The sequence below is a fragment of the Dromiciops gliroides genome, chromosome 3, assembly GCF_019393635.1.
Source record: "Dromiciops gliroides isolate mDroGli1 chromosome 3, mDroGli1.pri, whole genome shotgun sequence".
In the NCBI taxonomy this organism is placed as follows: Eukaryota; Metazoa; Chordata; class Mammalia; order Microbiotheria; family Microbiotheriidae; genus Dromiciops; species Dromiciops gliroides.
The window spans coordinates 638,930,266-638,953,040 of record NC_057863.1 but is presented as its reverse complement, the minus strand read 5'-3'; the positions used below and the strand labels follow the sequence as shown (position 1 = coordinate 638,953,040).

The following is a 22,775-nucleotide window of genomic DNA, read 5'->3' as shown; positions in this document are numbered from 1 at the left end:
TTTGAGATTCACAACAATCCTGAGAGGTAAGTGCTTTAATTTCACAGATGAGGAAACTGAGGCAGACATGTGGTATTAGGTAACACAATGGATAGATCTTGGAATCAGGAAGACTTTAGTTCAAATGCGACCTCAAAACCCTTACCTAGTGACCCTGGTAAAGTCAATTCACTTCTGCCTGACTTAGTTTCTTCATCTGTAAAATGGGGACAATATAGCACCTACCTCTCAGAATTGTTGTAAGGAAAAACTGAGATCATAGTTGTAAAGTACATTGCAAACTTTAAAGTGCTATATAAGTGTTTTATTATTATTAATTATCATTATTCAAAGTTGCACATAGTTAGTAAATGTCTGAGGCATGATTTGAACTCTGGTTTTCCTGACTCCAAGCCCAGTGCTCTATGCACTATGGTGCCTCCTAGAGGTTCCCTACCTGAGCTGTCCTTTTTTTTCCAGCTAGGAAACCTGCTGTCTGTATATTATATTCTATGCTATGGTGTCTCTATATTCAAAGGAAGTTTTGGGGATGGGGGATGAATTAGGAAGAGCCTCTAAGAGGTGTGGCAAGTGAGCTGTGCTTGGAAGGAAGTTTGGGATCGCAGAGGGGTAGGAGAGGACAGAGGGGATCCCAGGCATGGGCAAAGGCAGGAGATCAAATGTTGTATAAGGGGAACAACCAATCAGCCAATTAGAGGGAATTGGACAGTGGGTGAAAACTATTAGATGTGAGGAGAGAGAGGTCATTTTCATCTGGTGGGGAGGGGAGAGAGAAAAACATGAAAAGTTTTATGGAAGAACTAGCTGCGTCCTGGAGGAAGGAAGAGGGGAAGGAAAGGAGGGAAGGAGGAAAGAAGGGAGGGAGGAAGAAAGGAGGGGGGCAGCCAGGTGGTGCAGTGAATAAAGCACCGGCCCTGGATTCAAAAGGAGCTATGTGATCCTGGGCAAGTCACTTAACCCCCATTGCCTTGCCCCCCCACCCCAAAAAAAAAAGAAAAAAGAAAAGAAAGGAGAGAGGGAGGGTGGGAAGAAGAAAAGGAAGAGAGAAGGAAAAGAGGAAGGGAGGGAGAACAGAAGGAAGAAAAAAGAAGAAAGGGATGGAGGGAAGGAGGGAGGAAGAAAGGGAAAGAAGAAGAGAGAGAGGGATGGGGGAAGAAAGGGAGAAAGGAAAGAAGGAAGGAAGAAAGGGAGGGAAGGAAGGAAGGAAGAAGGGAGGGAGGGATGGACAGACTCCATGGAGATGGTCAAGGAGAGACAGAATGGTCAGGGCAGAGTACAGAGAAGGCAGGAAAAACGCAGGAGTTGCAGAGTTTGGTACAATATGCCAATGTCTGCTATTTCTATAGCACTTTAATGTAACGTGAGTGTCTGAGGAAGGATGTGAACCCGGGCCACTTGACTTCCAAGTCTTGTGCTCTCTCCACACTGCACACTGGGAAGCTTGCGTGTGTATGAAATAAGTCTCTAAAGGTACCTGGAATCAAATCCTGGAGGGAGGTACAGTGAATCCCAGGTCAGGTGTTTACACTTTAGTCCGACTTATCTAGAGGCCAAAGTCTAGACTCCACAGGAGTCTCCTGCATTCCTCTTAGAATTTTCCAAGTATTTAGTTTCCCCAGAATCCACAGATGGGGAAACTGAGGTCTGGGGAGGTGAGATAATTTGCCCAAAGTCACACTGGCAGTAAGCATCAGAGATAGGATTTAAACTGTGACTCCAGGTAAGCCCATGCTCTCTCTCTCTCTCTCTTTTTTTTTGGGGGGGGGGTGGGGCAATGAGGGTTAAGTGACTTGCCCAAGGTCACACAGCTAGTGAGTGTCGAGTGTCTGAGGTCAGATTTGAACTCAGGTCCTCCTGACTCCAGGGCTGGTGCTTTAGCCACTGTGCCACCTAGCTGCCCCCTAGCCCATGCTCTTTTCACTCTGCTGCATTGTCTATCCTGGAGAACTGCTTCCCTTCTTCCTTCCCCTTTTGCTTCCTTGTCCTTTTGGTCCCACACCCCAGGCTCATCCCCCCTGCTTGGTCACTTTCAGCTCTCAGAGAGCTACTCATCTACCCAAACTTAGGGAACCACCCAGCTAAAACCCTCATTTTAACCAATGTAGCACAGAAAGATGGGATAGTGCGATGGAAAGAGCACTGGCAAAAATACACCTCAAAAAAGAAGAATGTTTAGAAGGGAACCTGCTAGGCAGGGCAACTTTGTTACTACCATGTCGAAATGAACATATCCTGTAAAAAACCTAACTGTTCATAGCAGATGTTTGCAGTTTCACATCCACCTTTCTTTTATTCTTTGTGTATCAAAATATTCATTTTTTAAAAGTTTATGACAAATTTTTTTTAAGCACTGGCCTTATTGTCTGGAGAGACTTGAGTTCAAATCCTTTCTCTGACCTTAGACTCTTACTATTAATAATAGCTGATGCTGGGGAAGCTAGATGGCACAGTGGATAGAGCACTGGCCCTGGAGTCAGGAGGACCTGAGTTCAAATCTGGCCTCAGACACTTAACATTTGCTAGCTGTGTGACCCTGGGCAAGTCACTTAACCCCAATTGCCTCACCAAAAAAAAAAAAATAGCTGATGCCCAGATAGAAATTTATATAGATAGTTAGGGGAAGGGAGTGTCTGTGCATATATAGAAAGAGAAAGATAGAATATATGTGGAGTATATATATATTATATACAAATATATGTACTTTTTACATGTAATTTTATCTAATTTATTTATTCGTGATTTTATGGACTCTAGATAAGTCACACTAATGCATAAATAATGTTATTTGACCCTCATAAGAAGTTGGTGAAATAGGTACAGGTGTCCCCATTTTACAGATGAGGAAACTGAGGTTCAGAAGGGCTAAAAAATGTGTTCATAGTCACACAACTAATAAACATCAGAGGCAGTTTATGAACCCAGGTCTTTTTTCAATCTGAATCTAACGCACCTTTTACTCTATCAGACTACTTTCTCAACTAACTGTGTGGTGAAGGACCGTTACATTCCTCGTCTGACACTTAGTTTCCTCTCCAATAAAATGGGGGCCAGTAATCCTGTAAGAACCACCTTATGGACTTATTGGGGTATCCAGGTGATGCTGTGGATAGAGCACTGGGCCTGGAACCAGAAAGACTCATTTTCATGAATTCAAATCCAACTTTAGACACTCAGTAGCTGTGTGACCTTGGGCAAGTCATTTCACCCTGTTTGCCTCAGTTTTCTCATCTGTAAAATGAGCTGGAGAAGGAAATGGCAAATCACCCCAGTATCTTTGCCAAGAAAACCCTGAGTGGGGAGTCACAAAGAAACTGAACAACAACATGGATTTATTATGATCAACATGAGATAAATGTACACTAAATGAAGCCGCTAGGGGGCACCCTAGTGCACAAAGTGCTGGGCTTGGAGTCAGGAAGACCGGAGTTCAAATCCAACCCAACCACTTCCTAGCTGTGTGACTCTGGGCAAGATACTTCAACCTCTGGGCACCACAGTTTCTTCATGTGTAAAAGAGGAATAATTATAGCCTTTCCTCCACAGGGTTATGTGCTGATAAAATGAAATAATATTTGTAAAGCACTTCGCAAAATTTTAAGTGCTATATATGCTACTATTATTATAATTGTTATATTAAGCTCTTAAGATTAAAGTGCTTTGCAAACTATAAAGTATCACATAAATGTCAGCTATTATTTATTATTTTCATCATTATTATTACTCTGGGTATTGTTTTATAATTGTATCCTATGTATAAATTTTGTGTCCATAATCAAACTCTGGGCTCTTTGTGGACAGGGGCCATTCAGGATCACCTTAGTAGTCAGATGAACTTTTTTTTTTTTTTTTGCAGGCAATAGGGGGTTAAGTGACTTGCCCAGGGTCACACAGCTAGTAAGTGTCAAGTGTCTGAGGCCAGATTTGAACTCAGGTACTCCTGAATCCAGGGCCGGTGCTTTAACCACTGCACCATCTAGCTGTCCCCCCCCCTCCCCAGATGAACTTTTACCTCACTTTATCTTCCTTCAAGACTCAGTGCTGCAGGGGGCAGCTAGATCACGCAGTGGTTAAAGCACCGGCCCTGGATTCAGAAGTACCTGAGTTCAAATCTGGCCTCAGACACTTGACACTTACTAGCTGTGTGACCCTGGGCAAGTCACTTAACCCCCATTGCCTAAAAAAAAAAAAACAAACAAAAAAAACTCAGGGCTGCTGCCACCTCCTGCAGAAAGGCTTCCCTGATCTCCAAGGTGTTAGTTAGTGTTCTCTCTCTCCTTCAATAACCTCATATTTACTTCCCATTCTGCATGTTGTATCCCTACAATTCTACCTGAGGGCATTTTGATTTGTCTTTGTATCCCCAACATGGGAGCCAGTTTGACAGACGAGGGTTAAATTTTCAATATGCACATCAATATCTTGGAAACTGGCAAGCACTACAAATCAAGGCTGGATTTGTTTTATTGATTGTCTCTAGACTTAAGAAAATGATACGGAAAATATGAATAATATAGATTAAACTCGAAAGTGCATTGTTTGTATATTCCCTGCTCCCCTCCCCCGCCTCGGACTCTCAACAGTTTGTTGTTGAATCGACTGAAACATCACTTGCTTCAGGTGGGGAAACTGAGGCTCAAGGTGATAGAGAGAAATGTTTCTCGATAGGACAAGGCTGCCATGAAATCCATGCCCTGTACTATGGGAATCTGGGGGACTGAATCGTGAGCCACAGGCAGGAAAGACAGGTACTGAATGACCTCCTACCTGAGAATTCAGGGATATCTTGGTGGTAGGAAGAAGACAGACAGGAACAGCCCCAAGGAGAGAATGAGAGTCCAAAAATAGGGCCCCTGCTTACTGCTTCCCAAGCCATAAATGGCTCCGGGAAGCCCCAGCCCCAGGGGAATGAATGGGGCACACAGAGCCCAGCCCTGGGGCTGAGACTAAAACACAGCTCTCTGCTCCTGCTCAGACCTGAGCCGGACTAACACGGGAGCAGCCCCACGGAACTCAGCTGGACCATGGTGAGTACCACTGAATGCAGTGATCCTCTCTAGGGTAAAGCCACGTGGCAGTGACCGCCAGGCAGGGGCAGGATGGAGAGAGAGTACGAGGAAGAAGCCAGAGCTGGGGTCCTAGGGCTGGGGTAAAGGCTTGAAGAATGGGAATAACATCAGAGTTCTAAGCTGAGGAATATGGCAAGGAACAGAACCCTTGATGACCAGCTCTGCATTGGCAGGCAATGTGGTGTACTGGAGAGAGCTGACTTCAGAAGCAGAAAGACCTGGGTTCGAGTCTCATGTTTGTGTGACCCAGGGCAAGTTACTTAACTTCTAAGAATAGAAATGGCAGAATAATTGCTGGTCTCATCTCCATTGGCAGGGAGAGTTTCTGAAGGGGCAATTCCCTATGCCCAAGAATTCACAGAGTATGTCCTCCCCACCCTCCCCAGTCCAATCCAATCAAACTAACAAGCATTTATTAAACACCTACGAGGTGCAAGATGCTACTTGATGGGAATACAAAAGAAAAAACGGGAACAATTCCTGTCTTCAAGAAACTTACACTCTACTGGGGGGGGTCCTCAAACAACACAGACTATTAGATTAATTCATAGCTACATAGACTAATTATTACAAGATAAATGGAGAGGAAGGAGAGAATGCCAAGGATTAGGGGGATTAGGGATTTGATGAATGCTGGAACCAAATTGCTAGTTCCAAGCTGCAAGAGGCCAGGTTGAGGAGAGAGGGCACTCCTGGTGTAGGGAACAGCTTGATCAGGGGCACTACACAGAGGCGGTAGAGAGAATGTTCTCCCACCTTTAAGAGGGGAATAAGTAGGGCAGTTTGACAGGGGTGTAGAGGGCGTGAAGCCTCCAAGGTGGGGAAGTGGAATCCACCACTCTAGACACAATCAAGGGGCTGGTGTTCCTGTAGACTGACCGACTGTCAGCCGATCAGATCAAGGAGTACAAAGGCATCTTCGAGATGTTTGACGAGGAGGGCAATGGACTGGTGAAGACTAGTGAGCTGGAACGACTGATGAGCCTGCTGGGCATCAACCCCACCAAGAGCGAACTGGGGAGCATGGCCAAGGAAGCGGACAAAGACAGTGAGGACACTGGGGTGGATACCCACTGGTGCTCTCATTCCCATGCCATCCACTGACCAGTCTGAGGAGAGAGATGGCCCCCATTCTGAAAGGAGGAAACAGATCTTGCACTCAGGGAGTTCCCAGTGGGAGACAGGGGACACACACAGTTCCTGCCCTCGGGAAGTCTCTAGTCTGATGGGGGCGGGAGGCAGTCCTTGTCCTCAGGAGGGAGGGAGGCACAGCCCTCACCCTCTGGGAGCCCATGGTCTCGGGGAGAGGGAGGGAGGGAGGCGGTACTTGTCTTCCCCAAGGCAGGAGAGATGGGAGCTCTGGGGCCATTTCACTGAGCACAGACCCCTAAAGCTGCTTTGTTTCTACATCAGGGAAACTTTTATTTTTCCTCTCAGACAAAGGCACCTTTAACTGTGACAGCTTCTTGTCACTCATGGGCATTTATCATGAGAAGGGCAAAAACCAGGACGTGGAGCTGAGGGCAGCATTCAAGGTCTTCGACAAGGAGGCCAAAGGTTACATAGACTGGGACACGCTCAAGTGAGACACCTGTGTGTGGGGGTGTGTGTGGGCGGTGGGGCAGTAGAATATTGTGAGCTCAGTCTCACTAGTACTGGGAATGAAGGCCCAGGAGGAGGAAATTAAATGGGGAGCCCTGTGCTGGTGGGGAGACATCCCCCTGCTTTGAGGGGGGAACATGGCTATGGAGGGTCCCTTGCTCTTAGGAAACCCCCAGTCTGAGGGTAGCTATAAGGGTCAAGTCTGTTTGGCTACTGGGGTGAGCTGCATAAATAGGTGGGGCCGGAGGGGAGGGGAGGGCAAGTAAGCCTTCCTGGAGGAAGTGAGCCTCATTCAGCTTTGGGAGGGCTTTCCCTGTGCCAGGTACGTGCTCATGAATGCGGGGGAACCTCTCAATGAGGTGGAGGCTGAGCAGATGATGAAGGAGGCTGACAAAGATGGAGACGGAACCATTGATTATGAAGGTAAGGGGATGCTCCCACCCCCACCGTCCCCAGGATCCAGGATGAAGACCCAGGCCCACCTCCTCCTCCCCTCCCCGCCAAAGCCCATTGGTTAGGATTCCCCAGCCTAAGGTGGACCCTTGGCCCTGCATCAGCCTCCTACCCTCCCCCAACCAAGCGCCCAGAGCCGCCCCACCACCACTAGCTTGGGCAGGGGCAGGGAGGCTGCCCTTCGCTAGCCTGACAGCAGGGGGCAATAGAGGCTCAGGAAGGGTCAGGTCCCTGGGGTGCGAGGCAGCAAGCTGCTGGGAGTGGGAGCAGGTGGGCAGGCAGGGATGCTGCCTCCCTGTTCCCCTTGGGGGATCTGGCTCTCTGCCCAAACCCAGCAGCCCTTGCTGGGGAAGGACAGCGCAGCCCTGTCTCTCTTCCTGATTGCACCTGTCCCTCCCTTTCTCATCCCTACCCATCTCTGTGCCTCTTTCTTTGTCTCTGTCTCTCCATCCCTGCTTGTTTCTGACTCAGCCCGTCCCTTTCCTGGTCCTTTCCCCGACTTCTCTCCTTATCCGGGATCCTCTCCTAATCCCGCCCTGTCTGCCTGTCTTTGTCCTTTATCTTTGTCTCTCTTCTTGTCCCGATCTCTGCCTTTGCTCTTCATCTCTCTCCTTTTCCCTTTGTCTGCCTGTCCTTGCCCACAGTCCCTCTCTGCTCTGTCACCATCTCTTTCTGCCCCTCCCTCCTCTCCTTGTCCTTCTGTCCTTGGCCTTTGTCCCTCTGTCCTGGTCCTTATCTTTCTCCTTGCCTGCGTCTCTGGGAGGGCTAGGCTGAGAGACAAACTTTTCTCCTGGCTTCTTCAGGGATGGAGTATTGAAGGAAGTGTTGGGATGGGACATAGGGGTGGGTGGGAAGGATTAAGCAGCAGCTACCCTTCATCGTGTGTTGAGGGGGATAGGGAGAGGGTTCCCAGTTAGAACTCAGACCCAAATAAAACACACCTCTGTAGGGGGGAAGTCCAGCACCCCTTTGTCATTCAGTTATCGTGGGTGGGCTTCCTTTGCTACTCATCTAGGTATGGGAAACTCCCTACCCTGCCCCCCTCACAATGCTGCCACTGGGAATGGGTGGGGAGGAGTTGGGGTTCAGAAGATTATTGCCTCTTCTAGGAGGTGGGGACGATCTCTAACTCCCAAATTCATGTCTTCAGAGTTTGTGGCCATGATGACTGGAGAATCCTTTAAGCTGGTCCAGTAGGGATGGATGGATGGCCCAGGTCCTGATTGGTCAATGCAGCACCCCTCCCACACAATCCCCTGTTTAATAAATTTTCTTTATAAAGACTCTTTTGAGCCTCAGAAATGCCCTGCTGCACCCTACTCCTTCCTTGGATTCTCTACTCCCCGACTCCCATCCCAATCTGCTAACAGCTCCCCTCTGGCAGAACCAGGCCAAAGGCCCAAGGTGGGTCACAGGTCAACCGCCCTCTCTACCGCCCCACCTCCATTTTGGGATCCCATCAGCTTTGGAGTTCTGCGCGCGTGCTCTCTAGAAGCGTCCTCTTCCCCTTCTCCTCCCCCCACAATGGTGAGGGAAGACAGAACAAACCAAAACTCGGGGCCCAGGCATGGGGAGGCAAGGCAAAGTAAACCGGAGAGGTCCTTATCCACTCTCCATCACCAGCTCCCGGTCAGCAGAGCACCAGGATCTCTGGCGTCAGAAGGTCTGGCCCCAGCTCTCTGTTTAGCAAATGAAGGGGTTGTTGGGTCATGAACTGTGGATGGAAGCTGCCCAGGCAGATAGATTTAGGCTGGATAGGAAGAACTCCTTCCTCCCCCGAGGCCCAGAGGCCTTCGGGTAGAGGCTGAACAAGCAGTCATGGGGCAGGCTTTGGAAGTGTCTGTTCAGGCATGGGGTCCAAGAGCCGGTGTCTTAGGTCACTTCTGGGAATCTTCACATTCCAGTTCTGCATTTTACCCTGTAACTCAGAGCGAGTCATACTTGCCCCCAGACACCTTTTACTTTGTTCATCTATAAAATGGTAAGTTTGGACTTAGTGCAGAGCAGAGAGGACGCCTGGTGCAGCCCTCTCATTTTAATTCACTAATTTTATTTATTTATTTTGGTGAGGCAATTGGGGTTAAGTGACTTGCCCAGGGTCACACAGCTAGTTAAGTGTTAAGTGTCTGAGGCCGGATTTGAACTCAGGTACTCCTGACTCTAGGGCCAGTGCTCTATCCACTGCGCCATCTAGCTGCCCCCAGCCCTCTCATTTTAGAGATGAGAAAATGGGAGCATAGGGAAGCCACACAGGTGGTAAGAGGCAGAGGTTAAACCATGGACCATCCCCCTGGTGCCAAGGGCAGGGCTAGATGTCCAACCTAGATTCTCTTTCCCTTCACCCTTAGCTGCCCCCTCCAAGGGCAGGATGGGTCCTCTTCTGGGGCCCAGAGAGGAAAAGGGACTCGGTCCTGGTCATACAGCACGTCATTCAGTATCAGTGGCAGGACTAATAGTAATGATCATAATAGCTAACATTTATGTAGCACTACTACATCCCAGGCACCGGCCTAAGAGCTTTACAAATATTATCTCATTTGAGCTTCACAACAACACTGGGAGATAGGGGCTATTATTGTCTTCATATTACAGATGAGGAAACTGAGGTAAACAGAGGGGAAGTGACTTGCCCAGGGTCATAAAACTCATAAATGTCTGAGGCTGGATTTGAACTCAGGCACAATGTTCTACCCTAAAACTTTACCCCCCACCCAAAGAGAAATGTCATAGAAATCAAAGTGGACAACTAGCCTGGAGCAGTTAATTCAAGAACGAGACATAAGGGACTCCATCCCCCCACCCCGCCAAACCCCCAGGTCCACCCTGCAGCCCCAGTTCCACCTCAGTGCTGGACAGCATCAGGCCTAGATGACCAACAAAGGGTCGGGGAGGCCAACCAGAACGGTGAAGGGGCCAGGTCCATCCCACGTGAGGATGGGCATCAAAGAAGAAGGAGTCTGTTAGCCTGGAGAAGGGAGCACTGGGGTGGGAGGAGAGGCCATGATCCCCTCCAAGCCTCGGAGTCGCTATCACACGGAAGGGTGATTACGTTTGCCCTGTTTGTCCTCGGAGAGTTATGGGTAGAAGTTACAAAAAGGCAAAATTGAGGCTTCACATAAAGAAAATCTTCCTGTGACTTAATGGGTGATTTGCGGAGGTAATGAGTTGTCCTCATCCCCTCACTGAAGGCCAGATGACCATCTGTTGGCTCCACCCTAGGGGAAAGTCCTTTTAGGCCTGGGTCAGAGTAAATGGGGTCTGAAGGTCCCGTCTGGCTCTGAGATCCAGCAGAGGGGGGCAGAGCTGAGGTGAGCTAGGGGAAGTCTCTTCCCACCATAGCCAGGGAAGTCTCTGCTGGTGTTGAGAGAGAGTCCTCCCCCAGCCTGAGCCCTGTGGTGGGCTTAGGTCCTTCCCCATTGGGTGGTTTTCACATTCCTAGTCTCTTCTGCCGATTGTGACCATTGCACGGCCAGTGGCTACAGTCACACACAATTCCTAGATGACTCTCAGGGAGAGAGGCCACCGGAGGACGGGCCCTCCTTCACCTCCTCAGCCTGGCTTGACCTGGCCAGAACTGACAGCCCCCAGGTGGGGGGCCCGAGCACACTCTCCCTTGCTGATGACGTCAGGCGACTGGAGCCCAGGACATTTTGTTCCTCCCCCTGGGGGGGAGAGGCCTAGGCTGGCCAGGGTCATCTGCTATTTTTACCGGCCTGCTCCTCGGGTGTCACCAGATCCCCTTCTGAGTGAAGGTCGCTGAGCTGGCCCCTAGCCAGAGGCAGGGACATCAAGGATGGTGTCCATCAACCCCCCATCTTGGCCGCTCCCCTGGGCCCACTGCTCCTTAAGGTTCCTGGGACAGCTCTTTCCAAAGCCCCTCTTGCTCCTGGGCTATGGCTGGGACTCTGCAGGGTCTGGGGCGGGGTCGGGCCCTGGCTCTGGCCGGGGCTGGGAGTCCCCACGGGGGTCAGGTTGTTCTGGGCCCAGGCTGGCTTTCTGGGAGGGCGGGGCTCCTTCCAAGCCTGGCTTGGCCATCTTAATGGCTTCTTCATAGGAGGGGGGCAGCTCCAGGGCATAGAGGCTGTAGGCTGGAGGGGACACGGTGCCTGGCTCCATCTCCCGAAATGCCAGTGGCAGGGGTGGGCCCAAGGGGTACTGAATGGAGCTGTATGCTAGAGAAAAGAGGAAAGGAAGTTAAGAGCCATGCAGAGGGTCAGGATGGGACACAAGCCAGACTCGGATGAGGGTGTCTGAATAGGTTTCACCCAGCATAACCTGCCCTAGCCCAGAGATCTCTGCTGGCCTGACTCAAATCATTCCTTGTCCAGGAAGTCTTCCTTGATGAATCCCATTTCACTCTAACTACCTAACGCATAGAAAGGGCTGGAGTCAGAGGATCTGGGTTCAAATCCTACCCCCAACACTTCATTCTCTATGAACTCTGACCTCAGACAAGTCACTTAAACTCCTTGAGTCTCAACATTTCTCATCTGTGAAATAGGGACGTTGGACTGGATGGCCTGTCTCTTCCAGTTCCCAGCCATCCGTGCCATCCTCTCAGGGTCAGGGATGGGCACCAGGAGTTGGGGCTTGGCAACACAGTATGGTACAAAGAGCAATGGTTTTAAATCCCAGCTCAGAAACTTGTTATCAGTGTGAACTCTGGGCAAGTCATTTCTCCAACTGACAGACCTTGTTTTCTTCTTCTGTAAAATGGGAAAATACTTGCAACTCTCTAATCTTCCATGGCTCTCTACTGATGGTCAAGCCAATATCTGGCTCTAGAAACCTGAAATTCAAGGCCCTCCCACCATCCCCAGCCTGACCCAGCTTCTTCTGTTACTCCATACCCTCCATCGGCAACCCGCGCCAGCCCAAACTACACAGGGCCGGACTGGGCCCCTCGAGTAAGGCCTGTGATCTGCTACCTCACCATTGTCCACCAGCTGTCCCCTATGTCCGTCCGGACTGTCCTACCCGTTGTTGCTTTCTGAATTGCTACCCACCACTCGAAGCCAATAGAGCACAAGATTCTCAAGGGCAAGGCCCTTCTCATTTTGGGTCTTTGTGTCCCCATCAAGCAGTAGGGTACCATGCACACAGTAAGTGCTCCATAAATGCCTGTTCCTTCATTTAAACATTTATTATACACCTACTTTATCAACCAGCCTTTATTAAGCATATATTGTCAGTCACTGAACTGACTGCTAGGGATAAAAATAGATGCAAAAAGAAAGACAGCCCTGCCCTCAAGGAGTTTTCATTTGAATGGGAGAAGAAAACACATAAAAGTGCTCCAGAGCAGGCCCTGGAGCCAAGTAGAACCTGAGTTCAAGCTGCTCAGCCTCTGACATACTCTGGTGGCAAGACCCTGGGCTAGTCGCTGTACTTTTCAGTGTCTCCCAAAAGACTACCTGTTACAAAAGGAGGTTCTTTACCAGGAGCTTCCTGTGTTGAGGAAATGACTGGTGGAAGCAAAAAAGAAAAATTGAAAAATAATTGGAGTCATTTGAAAGGTGGCGTGGTGGCGTGGGGAAAAAAGCACTGGCTTTGAAGATGACTTGAGTTTGAATCCTACTTAATACCCAAGTGATCCTAGGCAGGTCACTTATCTTCTCTGGGAGTCAGGTTCTTCTCAGCAAAATGAGGGGGTCAGACTATATGATTAAGGTTCCTTCCAATGCTAAAACATATTATGACCCTAATTTCTGGGCAGAGGTAGGGGAATCAGCATAGGTCATGTGCAGGTGACTCCCAAACTGAGCTTCCAAGGAAACTGGGAATTCTGAGGGTAGAGAGGCCCAAATCAAAGGACATCCCCAGCCTGAGGTCCTTCTCCTCAAAAAACTGTAGGAACCCGGGGGTTGTTAGGTGGCGCAGTGGATAGAGCACTAGCCCTAGAGTCAGGAGGACCTGAGTTCAGATCTGGCCTCAGACACTTGACACTTACTAGCTGTGTGACCCTGGGTAAGTCACTTAACCCCAATTGCTTCACCCAAAAAAACAACAACAAAAACCCAAAAAAACTATAGGAACCCTCTCCTTGGGCTCTTACTGAGCATTTCAGCCTCCTCTCTCCCATGCACTTGCCCTATCTCATTATATACTATAGTTTACTAGGCTCCAAGGTAGCTTAGTCTCATCCCCCTCCTAGATTAGAATCCAAGGTCCTTGGGGGAAGAGGGGGACAGCAGCTTGACTAAACTTCCTGTCTCCTCTATTGTTCCTAACACAGGGAAAGCTGAATAAATGTTTGTTCTATTGTCTAGCCCTGAGACCTGGGCCACTGTCACATAATCCCAGCTCAGACACAGAGGACTTTGGGTAAATCGCTTCCCTTTTCTCGGTCTCAGTTTCCTCAAGATGTCCAATAAGGGGGGTTGGGCCAGATGAGCTCAGGGGTCTCTTCCAGCGCTAAACCTTGGATCATATGACATAATCTCCCGGTTAGTAAGCATCAAAGGTAGAATTTGAACTCAGGTCTTGCCAGCTTCAGGTCCTATGCCATAGCTGCCTCTAACCTACACAGGATCACAAGGTTAAAGCTCAAAGGAACCTTGAAGGTTATCTAGTCACTTTATAGCGGAGGAGTCTGAATCCCATAGTTTTCTTCTTCTGAGAAATAATGCTTGACGATGATGGCTAGCATTTAGACAGCACTTCAAGGTTTGCAAAGCACTTTCCAAAAGTTATCTCATTTGTTCCTCACAACACCCCTGGGAAGTATGTGCTATCATAACCCCCACTTTACAGATGAGACAACCAAGGCAGACAGAGGGAAAGTAATTTGCCCAGAGTCATACAACCTGGGGTTGGATTTGAACTTAGCTCTTTCCAGACATCCTGCCTGGCATTCTATGCCCTAGCTGTCCTAGCTTAGCACTTAGTAGGCTCTTCACAAACATCTGTGGCAACTCCCTCATCCAGGAAAGGGTTCTGGAAAACTTGAATCATTAGAGAAATGGGCATTGGAATCCTCACTAATTATTATACAGGAAGAACAATGGGGCCTGTTATCTCTGCATCTCTTTGAGAGGAAGGATTTAGAGGAAAGAACAGAGTCTCTACTGGCCACCTTTGACTCCTCTGCCCAATACTGGGAATCTCCATCTAGAGGCTCCCACTGGATGGGGGAAAAGGGAGCCTGCCCTCTCCTCCCTCTCCCTGCACTGTTAGACTGAGAGCCAGAGGGACCTTGGAAGTCACCTAATCCAATTCCCTCATTCTACAGATAAGGAAACTGAGCTGCAGATAAAGGGAAGGGAACAGGATGACCCGTTAAGTCTGAGGAGAGGTTTGAACCCAGGTCTTCCTGACTCGACTCCAGCCTTCTATCTACCAAGCCAAGCTGCCTCTCGGAATTTAAAGATTAGACGAAAGGAAGCCCAACCTGGTCCATGGGAAGGAAGATCTATTTCTCCAGGGGAGGGGGGAACCAACCTCTTTATATGTCTCATATTTAGCTAGATGTAGCCTCCCCCTAGCAGCATGTAAACTGTTTGAAGGCAGGAACTGTTTTCACTCTGTTTGTATCCCTGGCAGTTAGTGTAGCACCAGGTGTACAGTAGGTGCTTAATGCATGCTTGTTCATTCGATGAATGACCAGCACATACTAGGGCACTTATTTTTGTTCATTCATCCATCCATCCATCCATCCATCCATCCATCCATCCATCCATCCATCCATCCATCCATCCATCCATCCATCCATGCATGCATCCATCCACCCATCCATGCATCCGTCCGTCCATCTGTCCATCCATCCATCCATCCATCCATCCATCCATCCATCCATCCATCCATCCATCCATCCATCCATGCATCCACCCATCCATCCATCCATCCATGCATCCATCCACCCATCCATGCATCCGTCCGTCCATCTGTCCATCCATCCATCCGTCTGTCCATCCATCCATCCATCCATCCATCCATCCATCCATGCATCCACCCATCCATCCATCCATCCATCCATCCATGCATCCATCCATGCATCCATCCATCCATCCATCCATCCATCCATCCATCCATCCATCCATCCATGCATCCATCCATGCATCCATCCATCCATCCATCCATCCATCCATCCATCCATCCATCCATCCATCCATCCATCCATCCATCCATCCATCCATCCATCCATGCATCCACCCATCCACCCATCCATCCATGCATCCATCCACCCATTGTATCTGAATCTCCAGTGGCTGGCACATAGATTCCTGTTGAACTGACAGATGAATTGAATCCCACCTGCAGCCTTCATACCCCGACCCCCCAGCTGGCACTCACAGGTGACGGTGCTGTGGATGGTGCTCTCATTGTCCACGGTGATGACCGTCAGGTCGTAGGGCCTCCTGGGGAGGGGGAACGTGGTCTGCACGGGCGGCCGCTTCCTCTGGCAGCAGAACTTGATGCAGCTGGCCAGGATGCCGCAGAGGAGCAGCAGGAACACCGTCAACAGGATGAGCCTGGGAGTCAGGGGCGAGGGAGAGATAAGAGACAGAAAGCGTCAAGATGGAGAGTAATGGACCCTTGGCCTCACAGGTGCTCCTGCTGCTCTCTGCAGCTTCTCCGGTCCCCATCAGCTTCTTCCAGCTTTACCAGAGGCATCAGAACACAGTGGTAAAGAAGGAAACAAGCATTTATTTGTCACCTACTGTGTGCCTGCGACTATGCTGAACGCTTCATCTCATTTGTTCCTCACAACACCCCTGGGAGATGGGTGCTATTATCATCATCATCCCCATTTTATAGATGACAAAACTGAGGCAAATGAAGGTTAAGTGACTTGCCTAGGGTCATACACATCAGAAGTGTCTGAGACTGGATTTAAACTTAGGTCTTCCTGACTCCAGGCCCTGTGCTCTATGCACTGTATCACCTAGCAGGCTGAGACTAAGAGAGTTGACTTCAGGTTCCCAGGTCTACCTATGTCATCTTGAATGGGTCTCTTCATCTCCTAGGCCTCAGTTCAGTTTCCTCATCTGTCTAATGAGGCTTCTTCTGGCTCTTATTTTGTGATCCTGCCGTTATTTCTGCAAACCTCAAGGACTGTTCACACAAACACCCCCTGGGGAGGCAGAGGACCTGGCTGTGCACCCCTCCCCGGCCCTGGGCCCTTCCTTTCTACATGGGATCCAAAGGAAGTCCTGTTCCTTTTCCCCAGTCCTGCAAGCACCAGGCTTCCTGTGCTTAGCGCACGAGGCCGAGCAGCATCTAAAGGTCTCAAAAGTCCTCGAAGCCCCTTTTCATGAATGATCTCATGTGACTCTCTCTCTGAGCCACTGGAAGACACTTGGGAGTCTTTAGTGCCACTAGCTCAGAGATGATGACAGAACTGCCCTGGACTCTGCTTATTCTTCACGGCCAAATGGGAAAGCTCCTGGTCCCAAGAGTTTTCAGGATCCAAAGGCTCTCCCCAGTTGGTAGGATTACAGAGGCACTCGCACCCACACCCTGCTCCAGTTATTGTTGGTAGGACAAGCTGGGCATCAATCCTGCTTGGGGAACCTCGGCACAGGCTCTTCTTCACAAGGAGTCTGGTAAAAAGAGCCCGGATTAGGAGACAGGAAGACCTGGGTCCAAATTCCCTTTCTGATGCTCAGACTCAGAGATCCAGAGCTAGACGAGCCCTTGGTGGGCACTGACACCCTCGTTTTACAGGTGAGGAAACAGGCGAATGTCTGAGACGAGATTTGAATTTGCCTCTTCCTGATTCCAAGCATAGCACTCCTTCCCCAGCACCACCTAGCTGCACAAGCTAAGGTTAAGTGATTTTATGTTTTGCATGACTTCATCTATATAATGGGTATCCTATTTCTTGCCTTCTCAGTGGATGGGGGAAAGAGTGTAAAAGGAGGGAGAAAATTTGGAACTGAAAAGAAAAAGAAAAAATTTAAAATTAATTTACAAAAATGATAAAAATGAAAGGTTAAATGACTAGTCCAAGTTCATACAGGAAGGAACTAACAGGGGTAGTATCTCAATCCAGGTCACCCAGATGAGAAACTTTGTTAAGTCTCAGTTTCCTCATCTCTAAAATGGGAATAACCTACTTTGTGGGGGCCGGGGGTGGGGGTGGTGTCTTGAGGACACAGCACTTGCTAAATGTGAGCAGCTGTCAAAGGGGCCTTGCCCTGGTCTGAAAGGACTTTTTTTTCCTAGGAGGAATGGGGAGGGACAGCTGGCTCCAGGCTTCATCTGTGAACTCAAGCTTTGCTCACGCGATCCCCTCCAGGAACAAGATGTGCCCTGGAATCAATTGCGAAATTGACAGGCATGGCTGGGCACAGGCTGCCTGCCATCCCCAAAAGGAGGATTAGAATTTGGAGACTTAGCCTGGGGTCAGTGGGGAGGGGGGGGGTACAAGAAGGAGCGTGAAGGGGTGAGGAGAGCCAGGAGGAGCAGAGGACCGTAGAGTTTAGCAATTATTTGGCGTCCATTGACTGGCCACAGGGCAGGGGAAGGAGATGCTCTGAGACGGTCCTCTTCCTTACCTGGAACTTGAGAAAGAGAACACTGTGGGATATAAAACTTGTCCCATTGTGTCCCAGCAGCACTCTCTCTCTCTCTTTCTCTCTCTCTCTTTAGGAGGCTTTTTTCCCCTTGGGAATGAACGTGAGAGGGCCAGGGCAGGCCATGAGTGGCCATACTAGGGCATCTCTTCAGGTCGACCAGCTAAAGTCCAGTATTGGCAGGGTGAGGAGGGATGGCAGTGGGAAGGTAAGCCTAGGAAAAGCCAAGCATCAGCTCTGTGCCTGGAATGCTGGACGAGCCCGCCAGCACAGGGCTCCCAGTGGCTCACTGCATTTATATAGAGACTTGTCCCTTCTAAGCTGATCTGCCACTGGCTCCCTTGGGTGGGAGGAGTCCAAGTTTAGCCTCCTGAAGAACCTTTTTCCCTCTCCTTCCAAGTAAGGAAGGTAAAACCCCCAGGGCAGGGAGGGGAGGAAAGCAGGGAGAAGGCTGGCCAAGTGTTCGGGAACATAATTCAATCTCTTAGCACCCCGGCCAGATATTCACAGGGTGAAAACAACTTTGGATCCAAAAAAAAAAAAAGGCAGGGGGAAGCTAGGTGGCACAGAGATAGAGGACCAGCCTTGGAGTCAGGACCTGAGTTCAAATTTGACCTCAGATACTTGATACTAGCTGTGTGACCCTGGGCAAGTCACTTAACCCCATTGCCTTGCCCCTCCTCCAAAAAAAAGGGGGGGCGGGAGATATAGATTCTAGCCTCGACTCAGCTATCTCCAAAATTTGTGTGAGCTTTCTCTTCTGAAAAATGAGAAAGTTAGGGTTTATGATGTCTAAATGTAATGGAAAAGACTAAATTTACTTACAGTCAAAGGACCTGGAATTGAAATCTGGCTCTATTACTTTCTGGGCTGTGTGACCCCGGGGCAAGTGAATTCCCTTCTTTGAGTCTCAGTTTTCACATCTGTAAAGTGGGGACAAGAAAGCCCTTGCTCTGCCTCACAGGGCTGCTCAAACTTCTTGAGAGCAGAAACTTTCACATTTGGTGCATAAGCTGGGTGCCTACCACTTACTAACAGCTTGTTGAATGCTTGAAGTACCCAGATAGGACAAATAAGAATGAGCTGGGTGATTGTGTATCCATATCCTGGGGCTGGGCTAGAAGTCCCCAGTGGAGGACATAGGGATCTCAATGTGTCTTCAGCTAGCTAACAAAGGCTATTCGTCCTGGGTCTCAGCAGATGCTTAATAGTCAGTCAGTCGCTGGGGTGAATCAACTCCCTGACCCTGGGGGGCTGCATCAAGGTCAGGCTTCCCCATTTAGCTCCATTTCAGGAAGCTCTAGGTTCCCAGAGAGATCCCCTCCGTTGGGCTGGGCTGGGCAAGCAGAGGTGTCCCTCCCTGGGCAAACCAGTCCAACCGGCCAGGGGAGCTCAGGCCTTAGGCCGGTCCTTCTGCCTCAGTGGAGGGCTCCTTGCCCAGCTCTGCACTTACCAGACATACCACAGGCTGGTCCAGCTGGCACTAGGCGGGCACCTGGAAGAGCAGAGAGAAGGGGGATTCACTTGAAACTGGAATTAGAGCCCCAGTCCAGACCTACGTGGGGAGGGGGGTTAGGAAGCCTTCTAGGACCCCACCCTAAGCCCTGCAAGGAGAAATGAGGGCCATGCGAGCTGGGGCAAGTACCTCCGAAGGAGGAGAAGCTGGCTGTCGGCTTGGGTTGGGTTTCAGTCCAACTGAAGTTTTTGGGAGGGAATTTCCAGGACCCTTTAGAGTTGCCTCCTAAGACCTGGTAGGGCAGCCCCTCCCTTCATTATTAGACTTCCCACCTTTCACTCCAGGGACCCCCTTTGAGTCGCTATTCCCTTGCAACCCCCCCCCCCCATGGCCCACATATCACAGCTTCTCCCAACAGGAGACCCCAGTGTCATAACTCCTTCCCCTAAATAAAGGGAAACCCAGCCAGAGCCGTACCACCACCTGGCTTTAGTGGGGAGGGGGTGTCACTGGAGCCCCACTGGTTCCAGCTCAGCGGTGTGTGTGTGTGTGTGTGTGTGTGTGTGTGTGTGTGTGTGTGTGTGTGTGTGTGTGAGGGGGCCACTGCTTTCAGGCTATTTTTAGCTGCTCCTGTAGGGATAAGCAGCTGTGGAGTTTGGTGACCTGCACGCAACGGTGGGGTGGAGTGGGGTGGGGGGCAATTCCGGAGAGCTTTTCCAACCCTGAGTCCAGAAAGGGGTGTGTGTGCGTGCGTGCGTGCGTGTGTGTGTGTGTGTGTGTGTGTGTGTGCGCGCGCGCGCGCGTGCTAAGAAGCAGAGCGGACAGCCCAGTCCTGTGGATGGGGGCGGGGGGGGGCACTCCCTCCCGCTGGCCAGCCCTCCACACTTACTGGTCGGCGAGGTCACAGCTGCCATCTGCGCTGTCCAGTGCCACCTGGGGGGGAGAGAGGAGAGGGGAGGAGCTGAGGGGACAGTGGCGGCCTTCCTCGGCAGCGCCCCCGCCCCTCCTCCCAGATCAGAGGACTAGGGGGTCCCAACAAAGACTCCGGAGCGACCTCCGGGGCGGGGGAGGAAGGGGGAGGGCAGTTACAGGCATAGGAGGCATCCCTCCCCCAGCCCCGCGTGTCTCCCCTGGAACAAAGAATAGTCCCCAAATCCCAGTGAGCCCGCTCACCTGCAGTAAGATGAAGATCAGGGTGAGCACGCCGTGGCTGCAACCGGCCTGCACCCCCGCCGCAGTGACCGTGACCCTGGCCATGGCCCCCCAGCACTCTAGGGCCCAGCCACCCCTGCAGTGGCCGGGAACCTCCGGCCGGGGATCCGGGACCGCCTTTATGGCCGCCCCGTCCCTACTCTTCGGCTCCCCTCCCCTCCTATGATGCCACGCCCACCCAGCCTCCAGACCCACCCCTCCGCCGATGCCCCGCCCACACCCCGCCCACCGTCCCTCGGAGAGGCCCCCGGCCACCCCCAAACGTTCAGCCCCTCGGCTGAAGCCCCGCCCACCATCGAGCCCGGCCTTCCTGGACCCACGCACGTGCCCATTCCTTCGGGTGGGACGGGGAAGGCTGAGTCGCTGAGGGCTTTGGTTTAAACGGGACCCGCCCAGGCTTACCTAGGATTAGGTTTGCCGTCTGATTTTCAGTCACATTCCTTAGCCCTCCAGCTTGGTTTTACAGTTCTGGCTCCGTTTTCCGTATGGGGAAACTGAGACTCAGACAAAGGAGTCTCCAAGGTCGTGAAGCCGGGTGATAAACAGAATGCTGACGGGGGAGCCAGGTGTCCTGGGACCCAGATAAAGCTCTGAGGCACCAGTTCCCCGGGACGATCATTTTCCACATTGCCTTTAGTAGTCCCTCGTATTCATACCTTTAGAGCTGGGAGGGGCGTTAGAGGTCCTTCCCACTTCTTTTACAGAGAATGTAAAAGAGGCCAAATGTCCGGCTCCAGTTCCTGAGGCGGTGACCGAGCTTGGATTTGAATCTAAGGACTCAGAATTAGGGTTCTGACCCTCCGAATCCAGCACCTTTCCCGTGGTACAACACTGTCTTGAGAACTGGGGTTTGAATCTTGGCTCCGCTATATAGATATATAGATAGACTGTTCCTGTGGCTTCCGGCCTCTCTTCACCTGGATTTCCTCATCTGTAGAATGACCAGCTGTGTGAGGATTCCTCCATGATCTACTCCTCGTCTAGTTTGGGGAAACGTCATCCTCAGTAATCCAAGTGGGGGCAGCTAGGTGGCGCAGTGGATAGAGCACCGGCTCTGGAGTCAGGAGTACCTGAGTTCAAATCCGACCTCAGACACTTAACACTTACTAGCTATGTGACCCTGGGCAAGTCACTTAACCCCAATTGTCTCGCTAAAAAAAAAAAAAGTAATCCAAGTGATTCAGCCCTACTGACATCATCACCCACCAAGTCTTCCGGATAAATCCTGATTAGGCTGCCCACCCAGTGATGCTGGGGGCTGACTCAGCCTCCCCAGGCAGCCAACCAGGGACCCTTCTAATTCATGAAAGTACTCATACCCCATCCAGTCCAGTTTGCCTAGTCCTGAAATCACAGAACCCCAGAGCTAGCCTGTGGTGGACATCCCTGGGGTGGTGGGGAAGGAGGGGGAGAGGAGGTGGAATCATCTTTTACTTAAACATTCTGAGTAATGGGGACTGAATTCATTATGTCCCAAGACAAGTGAACCTGGACAGCAGCTGGATTACAAACAGGGGTGTGATGGGAAAAGCTAATTGTTAAACATTCAATGTGAACGTTTACACTTCAAAAATTGACAAATGCTACAAATCAGGGCTAGATTTATTATTTTGTTGTTTGTCTAGACTTAAGAAAGTGATGCAGAAAATGCAATTACGCAGATTAAACGGAAAAGTGTGTGGATCATGTATGCCCCCCTTTCCCCTTCCTGAGAGCTGGTTGTTAAATATTTACAAGCACATTTCTGGTTCCATAGTTCTTTTTTAGGGGCAGCTAGGTGGTGCAGTGGATAAAGCATTGGTCCTGAATTCAGGAGGACCTGAGTTCAAATCCAGCCTCAGACACTTGACCCTTAGCTATGTGACCCTGGGCAAGTCACTTAACCCTCATTGTTCGGGCGGGGTGGGAAGAGATCACCGGGTCTCCCAAAACATAGTTCTTTTTTACATCTCTTTTACATCTCTTAGAACTTCTATCTTCTGCCTCTCTGGGCCAAACAGACCAATCTTATTCTCCTTCCCCATGATAGTCCTCCAAATACTTAAAAGATAGTTATGTTTGGTCTCCCTCAATCTTTTCTTCTCCAGGCTTGTTTGTTTCAGTGGCATCTGACTTTTCATGACCCTATTTAGGATTTTCTTAGCAAAGATACTAGAGTGATTTGCCATTTTCTTCTCCAGCTCATTTTACTGATGAGGAAACTGGCCAATATAACCATAAGTGACTTGCCCAGGGTCACACAGCTAGTGGCTGAGGCTGGATTTGAACTTAGGTCTTCCTGACTCCAGGTGCCACCTAGCTCCCTATCTCTAGGCAACTGGTCCCTGGTTCCCTCAACAGATCATTTTATGTTAGGCAAGTAAATTTGTATATTTATTATTAGGTCTTTTTTTTTCTTTTCTTTTTCGGTGAGTCAATTGAGGTTAAGTGACTTGCCCAGGGTCACATAGCTAGTAAGTGTCAAGTGTC

At 50.2% G+C, this 22,775-nt stretch overlaps 2 protein-coding genes across 2 annotated transcripts; one reads left to right on the top strand and one right to left on the bottom strand.

The window, feature by feature from the left end:
- Positions 1 to 4,919: 4,919 nt before the first annotated feature.
- On the top strand, positions 4,920 to 8,405 carry CALML6 (calmodulin like 6). Its single transcript, XM_043990614.1, has 5 exons — positions 4,920 to 5,024; positions 5,940 to 6,114; positions 6,504 to 6,648; positions 6,991 to 7,091; positions 8,272 to 8,405. Exons 1-5 carry the CDS (start codon positions 5,022 to 5,024, stop codon positions 8,316 to 8,318), a joined length of 471 nt encoding a protein of 156 aa, XP_043846549.1. The 5' UTR covers positions 4,920 to 5,021; the 3' UTR covers positions 8,319 to 8,405.
- Positions 8,406 to 9,728: 1,323 nt separating this feature from the next.
- On the bottom strand, positions 9,729 to 20,458 carry TMEM52 (transmembrane protein 52). The gene is made up of 5 exons (XM_043991140.1): positions 20,268 to 20,458; positions 19,984 to 20,027; positions 19,092 to 19,133; positions 15,414 to 15,592; positions 9,729 to 11,293 (listed from the first exon to the last, which is right to left on the bottom strand). Exons 1-5 carry the CDS (start codon positions 20,349 to 20,351, stop codon positions 11,013 to 11,015), a joined length of 630 nt encoding a protein of 209 aa, XP_043847075.1. The 5' UTR covers positions 20,352 to 20,458; the 3' UTR covers positions 9,729 to 11,012.
- Positions 20,459 to 22,775: the final 2,317 nt, after the last annotated feature.